General features: G+C 44.8%; 1 protein-coding gene across 3 annotated transcripts in view; it reads right to left on the bottom strand.

Annotated features, from left to right (window-relative positions):
* LOC143286689 (uncharacterized) overlaps positions 1–13,397 on the bottom strand; it is a 56,684-nt gene that overhangs the window by 30,076 nt on the left and 13,211 nt on the right. For all 3 annotated transcript variants that reach the window (XM_076594354.1, XM_076594353.1, XM_076594355.1), the window contains exons 5-8: positions 8,412–8,456; positions 5,771–5,945; positions 4,919–4,992; positions 2,919–3,892 (exon numbers count right to left, since the gene is read on the bottom strand). In XM_076594354.1, the coding sequence (XP_076450469.1) occupies positions 2,919–3,892; positions 4,919–4,992; positions 5,771–5,945; positions 8,412–8,456 (1,268 nt within the window). The remainder of the gene's footprint in view (positions 1–2,918; positions 3,893–4,918; positions 4,993–5,770; positions 5,946–8,411; positions 8,457–13,397) is intronic.

The raw sequence follows: 13,397 nt of genomic DNA, 5'->3' as shown, positions 1-13,397 counted from the left end.
ATCACCATACTGAATGAATCAAGTGCTATGACTACAGAAAACACCAGAAACGTGAACAGTGTCTAGGAAACCATCACCATACTGAATGAATCAAGTGCTATGACTACAGAAAACACCAGAAACGTGAACAGTGTCAATGAAACCATCACTCTACTGAATGAATCAAGTGCTATGACTACAGAAAACACCAGAAACGTGAACAGTGTCAATGAAACCATCACCATACTGAATGAATCAAGATGTTCCAAGTGAACAGATGTCTCAGGCTGTGCTTTATCACAAAGAACACTGGACTGTCTGCCCATGTCTCTGTACCAGACAAAAGGAAAATACCCAGCACACAATCACGCAACAAAACTCCTAAACCTGGCACGATTCAGACACTCGCCGGTTTCTTGTTTGGCCACTGGAACAACATGAGTTCTGTATAGTGTCTGTATTTTTGGGGGTATATATTTGCTGTGTATGATGACATGAATAGCCCTGTGGGTGAACAGACAGTGTGTGGGATCACCACATCCCACAGACAGTTATACTGTTTCTCTAACACAGCAGTACAGATGATGCAGGGAGCAAGCCCTGGAGGAGGTCAGGCAATAACAACAGTCTGCTTCAATACTCATTTCTATTGAGGTCAGGCAATAACAACAGTCTGCTTCAGTACTCATTTCTATTGAGGTCAGGCAATAACAACAGTCTGCTTCAGTACTCATTTCTATTGATGTCAGGCAATAACAACAGTCTGCTTCAATACTCATTTCTATTGAGGTCAGGCAATAACAACAGTCTGCTTCAATACTCATTTCTATTGAGGTCAAGCAATAACAACAGTCTGCTTCAATACTCATTTCTATTGATGTCAGGCAATAACAACAGTCTGCTTCAGCACTCATTTCTACTGAGGTCAGGCATTAACAACAGTCTGCTTCAATACTCATTTCTATTGATGTCAGGCAATAACAACAGTCTGCTTCAATACTCATTTCTATTGATGTCAGGCAATAACGACAGTCTGCTTCAGCACTCATTTCTATTGATGTCAGGCAATAACAACAGTCTGCTTCAGCACTCATTTCTATTGATGTCAGGCAATAACAACAGTCTGCTTCAGCACTCATTTCTATTGATGTCAGGCAATAACAACAGTCTGCTTCAATACTCATTTCTATTGATGTCAGGCAATAACGACGGTCTGCTTCAATACTCATTTCTATTTAGGTCAGGCAATAACAACAGTCTGCTTCAGCACTCATTTCTATTGAGGTCAGGCAATAGCAATGGTCTGCTTAAGTACTCATTTCTATTGAGGTCAGGCAATAGCAATGGTCTGCTTAAGTACTCATTTCTATTGAGGTCAGGCAATAGCAATGGTGTGCTTCAATACTCATTTCTATTGAGGTCAGGCAATAGCAATGGTCTGCTTAAGTACTCATTTCTATTGAGGTCAGGCAATAACAATGGTCTGCTTCAGTACTCATTTCTATTGAGGTCAGGCAATAACAACAGTCTGCTTCAGTACTCATTTCTATTGAGGTCAGGCAATAACAACAGTCTGCTTCAGTACTCATTTCTATTGAGGTCAGGCAATAACAACGGTCTGCTTCAGCACTCATTTCTATTGAGGTCAGGCAATAACAGTCTGCTTCAGTACTCATTTCTATTGAGGTCAGGCAATAACAATGGTCTGCTTCAGCACTCATTTCTATTGAGGTCAGGCAATAACAACGGTCTGCTTCAGTACCTGTCCCCATTTCTACCACCACCATGACTGCAGCCACAGCTTCCCCACCATCACAGGACACAGGTAAACGAATGTACACCCCCAGAAGGAAGGGCACCACAGGACACAGGTAAACGAATGTAACACCCCCAGAAGGAAGGGCATCACAGGGCACAGGTAAACGAATGTACATCCCCAGAAGGAAGGGCATCACAGGACACAGGTAAACGAATGTACACCACCAGAAGGAAGGGCATCACAGGACACAGGTAAACGAATGAACACCACCAGATGGAAGGGCATCACAGGACACAGGTAAACAAATGTACACCCCCAGATGGAAGGGCATCACTACAGGACAGCAGGAACACTCTCATCAACAGCAGGAACGTATTCATCAAGCCGCATTCCTCATCAACAGCAGGAACATGTTCATCAAGCCACACTCCTCATCAACAGCAGGAACATGTTCATCAAGCCACACTCCTCATCAACAGCAGGAACATGTTCATCAAGCCACACTCCTCATCAACAGCAGCAACATGTTCATCAAGCCGCATTCCTCATCAACAGCAGCAACGTATTCATCAAGCCGCATTCCTCATCAACAGCAGCAACGTGTTCATCAAGCCACACTCCTCATCAACAGCAGGAATGTGTTTATCAAGCCACACACCTCATTAACAGCAGGAACGTGTTCATCAAGCCACATTCCTCATCAACAGCAGGAACGTGTTCATCAAGCCTAACTCCTCATCAATGCTTTTGGAACTGCACACTCAATGAGGTGGGAAACTCATCTTCAGCCTCTCTTTGGCCCACAGATGTACCCTTTCTATGCCAGCAGATTCAGCAATTCTATCTTAGCAGATTAACTGATCTCAGTAATGTCACATTAATACACTCTACAACAACAGGTTAACAAAATTATTCTAAAAAAACAACAAAAAACAAAAAAAAAACAACAACCATGGCTGAAAGAGCCGACAATCATAACTCATACATCTGACAAAACCAACTCAGGCCAGAACATTCCAATGGAAAGCAACAAAAAGAGAATGCCGAAAACACAGAAAGAAACTGGAGCCATACAGGTGTTACCATGCTAGGAGGCAAACGTGGGTCCTACAAGACCTCATGCAGACAGGTTGAGCAAAACTCTATTCACCGTAAAATCTGTCTCTGTAAATATCACTACCTCCCGTTGGGGACGGGCCCCTGTTGTAGGGGGAGGGTCCGCGGTGGTAGGGGTCTTCCCTCAGGGCGCTGAAGGACCCGTCCTGACTGCGCTGCTCACGGAATGGGTCGTCCGCAAAGGGGTCGCTCTGCACAGGGGGCAGGCCTTCGTACTTCAGCCGGGTCTCGTCATACGTGCTGGGATCCATAGGCGGCTCATCCTGATAGCTGCCCCTGTAGCGTGGGGCTTCCTCTTCAGGGGGGCCTCCCCCGTAGCCACGATCATCGTAGCTGTCCCCGTACTGAGGGGGGGCGTGGTCGTTGGGGGGAGGGTCAGTGTAGTGCCCCTGAGGGCCTTCCTGGTCATAACTGCCCCGGTACCGGGGTCCGCTCTCCTCGATGGGGGGCCCCCCATAGCCTGGGCCGCCCTGGTCGTAGCTGCCCCGGTACCTCGGCTCGTCTTCCATCCCGTAAATCCCCGGGGGGCCGCCCTGGTCGTAGCTGCCTCTCTGGCGCGGGGCGTCCTGTTCGTAACTGGTCCTCTGCCGAGGGTCGTCGGGGTAGTGGTCCTGTTCAAAGGAAGGCTGGCTGGCCTGTCCTGGCTGCTCCCCCGGCCTCATGCCTTGAAAGGAGTCATCTTGGTGAGGCGGACCGTAGCTGTCTCCTCTGTCGCTATACCGATCATCGTCCATGCGTCCATTGGGGGGCGGGCCGCCAAACTCCTGATGGTGGTAGGGGGACTCTCTGTAGCTGTCGTCGTAAGGGGGGCCTCGCTGAAGGTCTCTCTCATCTGGGTAATCCCCATATCCTCCACCCTGAGGCCCTTCCCCGTACCCTCCACCCTGATGCCCCATCATCTGGGGGTCCCCCATGGGAGAGTCTCTGTAAGATGGGTGGCTTGTGTTCCCAGGATCCCCATAGTTGTCATGGTAACCTTGTCCTCCATAACCATCACCTGGCTGGTTGTAGCTATTACGACTGCCGGGATAGTCATCTCTGAAATCACACAAAGAACAAGTAAGTGACACATTCAAATTAGCAGTAAGTGACACACCCAAATTAGCAATCTTGTAAACATGTGTGTGTGTGTGTGTGTGTGTGTATATTACAAGCAGGCAAAGATCTTCCTTGCCAGCTGTGAGACTGAGAGACTACTGCCTGGGACTTGAATCGTCATGGATGCCTCGCAGACCAGTCTGGGTCTTGCAGATCACTATTAACACATCAATGATGCCATGTTCCGTCAGAGTTGTGCAAAGACATGAGTCATCTCATAAGGTAAAAAAACCTGTGTTTATGCCATCGTACATACTTTTGACAGCAATACTTCCCTTGCTAGTATTGCTTCCGTGTTGGAAACTAAAAGGTTTCTTGCATGTAATTTCTTGAATTTCTATGTGAAAATTTTCGAAAGAAAGCTTAGTTGAATGAAGAGATTCTTCGTCTAAGTGATCTTGAAGATTCTGCTGACAGGGATTCTGATGACTGGTTTCACACCAAGAGAATGAAATAGCAGCGACAGTGATGAAGAAGACAGGTGTACAAGTCTTGTTACAAGCACAAGTCAACATACTGAACGTGGTAGGGTCAGGTGTCTGACGCTTGTTTTGTGCTCATAGTTATTACCATTTTCCAAACTGACTAAAAGCTATTCGTGTACTCAACTTGTAAATAGCAAAGTTACACTCTGCATTCTTTTTCCATTATAAGCACACCATCTGGTGATGATCAGCTCCAATCAGGCCTGAAGGACATTTTTTTTTATTCATTCATTTTTTACAACTAGAGGTATTTTTTGCAGTTTCTTGGAGGCAGGCTGAGGCTGGCAGGCAGTAAGGCAGAGGCAGGAGTAGTCACAACAGCGTCAAGTTCTCACAGACCAGTCTGGGTCTTTAGATACACAAATTGAAGTACAGCAAGCAGTAAAAAGCAAGGATAAAGATGGTGAGATAGGGGAGATGGGGGGAGGTAGGGGGGGAAGGGTCACAGTCAGAGCAGTGGAGGGAGGGAGGGGACACTGACCTGGGCATGTCATCAGGGTGGCCGTATGGGGAGTAGTTCTGTCCCCCTCCCATTCCTTCACCAGGTCTCTGGCCCTGCAACAGCAAAGCCATGCTCAGCAGCTGCAACCCATCTCCCTGAACATGTCTAATGCCCTGTAAAGATGTGTCCTTGATCACACTTCAAATGCTTTAAAAAGCTGTGTCCCTGAACACACGTCTAATGCCCTATAAAGATGTGTCCTTGATACACTTCAGATGCTTTAAAAAGCTGTGTCCCTGAACACACGTCTAATGCCCTGTAAAGATGTGTCCTTGATCACACTTCCTGAATACATGTCTGCCTGAACATATGTTTAATGCCTTTTAATGCTGTGTCACTGAACACATATCTAATGTCTTCTATTTCTAAATATATATCTACACAACTAGCACTGTTTTTTTTTCCATTCTTTTACTGAAAATGTTCTGAAGAAAGCAGACAGAGAGAGAGGGAGAGAGAGAGAGGGAGAGAGAGAGAGAGAGAATGAAGGTTTAAGATCCTCTTCAGTGACAGGTTGAGAGAGAGGAGAACACTGTCGGCTACCCCCTAAAGAGTGATGCATGACTGCTGAAACTAGTGAAAGATACAAATAAAGAACGGTCCAGCCATGTTGAAACCAACCCACAGAGAACAAGGCCACATGTGTAGGTGTGTATGAGTGTGTGAGTGAGTGAGCGTGTGCTTGTGTGTGTGCGTATCTGCATGTTTGTGTGTGTGTGTGTGTGTGCATATCTGTGTGCGTATCTGCATGTGTGTGTGTGTGTGTGTATCTGCATGTTTGTGTGTGTGTGTGTGTGTGTGTGTGTGTGTGTGTCCTGACCCAGTCCCTACCTGTCTGGGTCTGTTGCTGCCTGTGCTGTGCAGGGAGGCGTGGGAGCCGCGATCAAAGGAGGTGTTGGCGTAGCTGGTGCCCACCCCTCCCCCATAGGGAGCCTGGGGGGAGTAGAACGAGTCCCCTCCCCCATGGCTGTACTCTGGGTGCATGTAGTCCATGCCGCCTTCCTCACTGACCACACAACACACCGTCAGTATGTGACAAACAACACACTGCCCCGACAACACACATCACACAATGTCAGTATGTGACAAACAACACACTGCCCCGACAACACACATCACACAATGTCAGTACGTGACAAACAACACACTGCCCCGACAACACACATCACACAATGTCAGTATGTGACAAACAACACACTGCCCCGACAACACACATCACACAATGTCAGTACGTGACAAACAACACACTGCCCCGGCAACACACATCACACAATGTCAGTATGTGACAAACAACACACTGCCCCGACAACACACATCACACAATGTCAGTATGTGACAAACAACACACTGCCCCGACAACACACATCACACAATGTCAGTACGTGACAAACAACACACTGCCCCGGCAACACACATCACACAATGTCAGTATGTGACAAACAACACACATTGCCCAACTCAACACACATTGTCACTACATGACAAACAACACACACTGCCTAGCTCAACACACACTGTCGCTGTACACAACAAACAACACACACTGCCCCCACACAACACACACTGCCCCCACACAACACACACTGCTCCCACACAACAACACACTGCTCCCACACAACACACACTGCTCCCACACAACAACACACTGCTCCCACACAACAACACACAACAGCACACAACAACACACAATGCCCCCACACAACACACACTGCTCCCACACAACAACACACTGCTCCCACACAACACACACTGCTCCCACACAACAACACACTGCTCCCACACAACACACACTGCTCCCACACAACAACACACTGCTCCCACACAACACACACTGCTCCCACACAACAACACACTGCTCCCACACAACACACACTGCTCCCACACAACAACACACTGCTCCCACACAACAACACACTGCTCCCACACAACAACACACTGCTCCCACACAACACACACTGCTCCCACACAACAACACACTGCTCCCACACAACACACACTGCTCCCACACAACACACACTGCTCCCACACAACAACACACTGCTCCCACACAACAACACACAACAGCACACAACAACACACAATGCCCCCACACAACAACACACTGCCCCCACACAACACACACTGCCCCCACACAACACATACTGTCAGCACACAAACAACACATACTAGCCCAACATATCACTCAACACACACTGAGTCTGTCGGCAAAAAACAAAGAACACTGTCTTTCAGTTTCAGTGTCAAGAGGTGTCAGCACAGGTAACTATGTATCATATCCAAACATCAACAAGATGAAATAATCCTGTTCTCAGTAAAACTGCATTCTAATTATTCACTGACACGGAAATGTGAGAGGGAAAAGAGGAGTAAAGAAAAGAAGGCTTTATAACAGGATGTCCTTTTCAATGCAAATAATGCATATACATCCCATTTCAGTCTTTAAAATCATGCCTAACTGTACGTAACCACACACACTCACACAAACTTTTGTCTTGTAACTTCAACAGGAAAATGGTGATAAAAACAGTTTTGTTCAACTTAACACTGGGATCAGTGAGATGCTTCTGAATTAAATCATTTGCACATGTCATCAATATGTCTGCTGATCAAAAGCAAAAAAATAGGAAGGCAGTAAATGATTTATTTTCTGGCTGAAGAGACGCTTTGACGCTTTGATATTTTATTGTCATTACCTGCATAGGTCTATTGACAAGGGGGTGATAGGGTTAATTCTTATGTCACCGCAAGTACCATACCACACTCTGCTTAATCCATCAAAACAAAACAAAACATGTAAACAAAGAAAAACAAAACAGCTTTTATCGAAATGCAACATCCTTACAGTATGGAAGCAACAAACATTAAAAAAGAAACAAAAACAAAACCCAAAGACAAAAACACCATTACTCGACCATCCATTCTATCAACGATACTGTTCAATGTCTACCTTATTATCTGGATTACAGTCTGAACATAAGATAGTAGACATTATACATTATTATCCCCCTCATTTACTCTGGTATTGTTCTGAATAGTAAGACTACATCTTATTCTTTGTGCTTCTACAAGAAATTTAGCTATTGACAGTATTGTGAGGTCATCATTAGACGACAAAGCAGAAACAATGTCGTGCCTTTTAGCTACATCAGACTGAAAGAACTCGTACTTATCTCTTACCCTATCGAATGATTTACATTGAAACAAGTAATGTTTTTCATCATCTACACTAAAAGCACACAAAGGGCATGGTGATTCTGTGGATGTCCCAGGCTGAAACCATCTTTTATTTGCATTAAATCCAAATGTCCTTAGTCGAAATCGTGCAAAGTTTATTCTTTGCCACTTATCTGTGATGACTGTCAGGAATTTTTCCGTTTGAAGGAGAGAGAGAGAGAGAGAGAGAGAGAGAGAGAGAGAGAGAGAGAGAAACAACTTTGGAGAGTTTTGAAGAGAGAGTGTAAGAAATCCTTACCGGATGTACCCTGTATTCAATGTCCCCCGGTCTTCCAGTTCTCGTCTGAAACACACACACCACAATGTAACAGATCAACAGACAGTTCTTGTCTGAAACACACACACCACAATGTAACAGATCAACATCTGACAGTTTTCATCGGAAACACACACACATCACAATGTAACAGATTAACAGACAGTTCTTGTCTGAAACACACACACCACAATGTAACAGATCAACAGACAGTTCTCGTCTGAAACACACACACCACAATGTAACAGATCAACAGACAGTTCTCGTCTGAAACACACACACCACAATGTAACAGATCAACAGACAGTTCTTGTCTGAAACACACACCACAATGTAACAGATCAACAGACAGTTCTCATCTGAAACACACACACCCACACCACAATGTAACAGACCAACAGACAGTTCTCATCTGAAACACACACACACACCACAATGTAACAGACCAACAGACAGTTCTTGTCTGAAACACACACCCACACCACAATGTAACAGATCAACAGACAGTTCTCATCTGAAACACACACACACACCACAATGTAACAGATCAACAGACAGTTCTCATCTGAAACACACACACCCACACCACAATGTAACAGACCAACAGACAGTTCTTGTCTGAAACACACACCCACACCACAATGTAACAGACCAACAGACAGTTCTCATCTGAAACACACACACACACCACAATGTAACAGACCAACAGACAGTTCATGTCTGAAACACACACACACCACCACAGTGCAACAGACTGACACCAAACAGACTGTTCTAACAGTTTACACACATACTTAGAGAAAGGGATCACCACTTGACAGTAGACAGTCAACAGTTTGGACACACAACACAATTATTTCTGATGATGGAGAAAACAACCACCACCCCAAAACACAGACAATCTGCAAACATCTAGCTTCCAGCTTCAACTGTTTGTATCATTTACATTGTACTGATCTTTTTTTTTTTTTTATTGTTCAATTTCCACAAACTGTAAGTGGTAAGAATAAAATGCTCATGACTCTCAAGTGAATTTAAAATCACTACATGTGGATATACATAAGGTAGTAAATTTTCTGATACATTCACATCAATCATTTTAAAAGTAATCTTATGGTACAAATATTAAAACAATGGTGATGGTTATGATGAGGGAGGAATAAAAACAAACACTTTAGTCCCTAATGTGTTCAGTTAGCTACCTGTTAAGGTGCCCATACATGCATGCAAGTGGTCACAATATGGAAAAACAGAAACAAATTCAATTTTTTCATGTACACTTTATACTGTTCATACCTCCCCCCCGCCCCCCCCCCCCCCCCACACACAAACACACACAAAGTGACGAAGAAAATAATATAAAAAAAACCCAACAAAAACATATCTTTGAATTTTAAATCATTTTAATGTGACTCTTTGTACCTTGCCAAAACAACACTTGTGTAACAATTCTTTGCTGAATAAACAGAACCAGATACATATATATTTTTCCTCTACACAAACGCACACACAACCTTTAATAGCAACACAACTTTTTTTTGGGTTGTCATTCAACTGAAAGACTTGCTAATCTTTTCAAGGCAAGTCATGTCTGTGGCCTGTGTGTGGGCACGAAGACCATGTGTGTGACAAGGCCCACAGTGTACAGCAGTGTGTCCCACATGGGCCACTAGCGTCTTAGCAGTCCACCTGTCAAAACACTCCCCACCTCTCCCTTTGAACCGCTGGTTCTCCCCCCTTCAGTGTTGATACATGCCCTACCCATTTCCACTTGTAATCACCAGCCATTGTCAATGGCCCATATTGTCAGGCCGTAAGTGAACACCTTGAATATGACTGAACTCCTTCCCTATCATAAGCTATACTGAACAGCTTCCATGAAGGGATGAGGGGAGGGGCTGTGGGATTAGGGAGGGCTCAACAGTGTCCATGACCCAAGGACATCACAAGGGGCAGGTGATCCCTCAAGTGACAGCAGAGTTCAAACAGGGAGGATGCCCTGTTGGCTGCCTCAGCACACAGTCAACACAGCCTGGACAAGTTGTTACAGCTGTGAGTGTGATGTTTAGTTGGACATATCTGTCAAAACTGTTTGCTAGGGCCTCTCTGCCAGTGCCTGCTGCTGATGCTTCATGCATACATGTATGTGGGCCAATAGCTAGAGGGGGGTGGGGGTGGGGGTCAGGCACTGCAGGGTCTGGGCACGATGGTCTGGGCCAACAGTGAGAGCACCAACTCCAACAGCAGACAGGGGCGTGGAGCTAGAAAAGTTTGGGAGGGAGATATAAATAGAAGTAATGAGGTGAGTGGTTGAACATTGAAGAGGGAGGGAGGGAGGGAGGGAGAGAGAGAGGGAGCAGACAGACAGACACAGACAGGGATAGAGGCAGTCAGAGAGGGAGACAGAAAAACAGATACGTTAACTCCAACTGGAAAAGACACAACTAATACAAAGAAATAGTATGCACAGCAACTTCATTCAGTGAATGGCAAACATGAAGACTGAGAAGAGAGAATGATTGAAAGACAGAATTTGTTATGCTGATGTGAATCACAACTGCGAGGTCACAAGGAGTTATGAATATATGAAGCTAGTCATACCCTCTTATACATTGTATATGATTCACTGGGTCAGTAGGTGGGGCAACCAGTTTATCATTACAAGCATGAACATATCTGAGACATTTGTGGGATTTTCTGATATATATATATATATATATATATCTGTGACAGTCAGTTTGGGAAGTTTACCAAGTAAAAACATGTGATCAGTCAAGCCAAGTGATGCCCTTTTAGTTAACTGGATGACAAATCACTGCTGGTGTTAATTACTGGAAATATGACAGTGCAGGCTGCAGTTGTTGGTACACACATACATGCAGTCTTTTTGTTTGTTTTCTTCCGCTTATCGAAAGAAATGTCAGTGTAGTTTTGGATGACTGGCATACACAGAGCAGTCTGGGATTCTGGGAGAATGCAGTGCAATAAATACACTTTATAATTTTGTGCTGAATGTAGAGGAGACTGATTTGGATTCTTGCTTTCTGAGAACAGAAAAATGTGGAAGTTATGAATAAGCGTTCATAAGTTACAAGCATCACTACTGTTACTGCTGCTGCTACTGTTGCTGCTGCTGCCACTGCTTGGAAATAACAGACTACTTGCTATGCACAGAACTTTATGGCCAAAGAGAAACTTGTACCAACAAGTAATGATAATGTAACAGTTGTTGTTACAGAAAAAGAACTTTCCAACTGTTCTGACTGCTGGAACAACAACTGAAGACTGAGAGCAAAAGCAACACCAGTAAATCAATACACAATGCTGGGATCAAAGTGGAACTGCAACTGATGAGAATTTTTCATGTGAAGTTACTTTCACTTCTCAAGCATGTTTCATGTTATTTTGAAAATATTTTTTAAGCAGGTAACTACAAACATGTATGTGACTTTTAGAATGTGTAAAACAAACAAACAAAAAACAACAACAAAAGAGTGATACTGTTAATAAATGCATGGCTAAACTCTGAATTAGATTTATTAACAGTTAATGCAAGATGTTAGTAAAAGGTTTCATAAATGGCACACAGTCAAAAAACACACACACTCACACACTCATACATACACATAAACACAAACTCATGTGCACACACACACACACACACACATATACACACACTTGCACACACCCACATTGACACACTACAGCACACCCACACAGCCTTTCAGCGGGAGTCTCGAGGCAGACCAAAAGGGCAAGACATGTAATCCTCCAGAGCGAGGGAAGAGAGGAAAAAACAAGTCAGTGCACTGTGTCCCCCCCTGCAGTGACGGACATTCCAGGCAGCCTGGGGGAGACCACAATGAGATCACGCTGTCTGTCTGTCTGTCTGCCCGGCAAAGGTCCCTGGCCCCTTAAGTCCCCATTCCATCCCCCCCCCCCCCCCCCCCCCCGCACCCCTCATCACTATTAACCCCTTCCTCCTCTCCAACTCACCTCTCCTCCCTTTCCACCCCCACCCCCTCCCACCATCCTCTTTGCTTTTCCTCTCTGAGGCTGGAAGTGACTGTCACTGGTGGTGTGTTATTAATCACCACAGGACAGTTTTCAGGGGGGAGATGTAAGCCACACAAAGAGACAGAGGACACACTAACACACAGGTCCTGTCTGCAGTCATCTTTTCCAGCCCCCCAACTCCACTTGGGACAAAAATAACTGTCCAGTGTCAAAGAAAAAGAAGAAAAAAGAAGAAAAAGCAGGAAAACCTGTTTTGGTACTTTTTTTTCTGTCTTTTTAAGCTCATTTATAAAAAAAATGTAATAATTTATTTAAATCATCATCCCCCCCACACCCTCACCCCCCATTAATTCAACCCAGAAAAGTCTAATACAATTAAAAGACCACATTAAAGTCTCAACACCCCTTCCTAACACATTTTTAACAAGAAGAAGAACAACAAAATAATTACATACAACAATTCAAAACACAACAACCGCACAATAACTGAGTAAAGGCTGGGGCGCATTTTTTTGTCACAAGGTATTTTATGCAGTTCAGGAAAAAAGAGAGAGACAGAGAGAGAGAGAGAGAGAGCTGGGCCAGAGGAAAGCAGACTTTCCAGTCCCCCCCCTTTCCTCCTGAGCCCTGTTTTTTTTTTTTTTTTTTTTTTACTTAAGCCCGGGGAAGGCGTCAGGTCAGCTACACACCTCCCTCCACACACACATACCCCTCCCCCTTCCCTGTCCTCACCCCCCACCCCCCTTGGTTTCTTGCTTGACAGCATCTATTGAGGGGGGTTGACAGATTCCACAACAAATGATCATCTTATGACCAGGCTGTGCTGACCTGACCACCACGCCAGCTTAGCTGTGCACAGTGCTCTGGGTGAGCTGTGAGAGGCACTGTGAGAAGTGAGGGGTGTCAGGTCAGGGTGCTGGGGCATGCTCAGTCAGTGAGAGACACAGTAGT

The sequence above is a fragment of the Babylonia areolata genome, chromosome 10 (genome assembly GCF_041734735.1).
Source record: "Babylonia areolata isolate BAREFJ2019XMU chromosome 10, ASM4173473v1, whole genome shotgun sequence".
Taxonomy (NCBI): Eukaryota; Metazoa; Mollusca; class Gastropoda; order Neogastropoda; family Buccinidae; genus Babylonia; species Babylonia areolata.
Note: the sequence above shows the minus strand (reverse complement) of the source record. Positions and strands in the feature narration are given on the sequence as shown.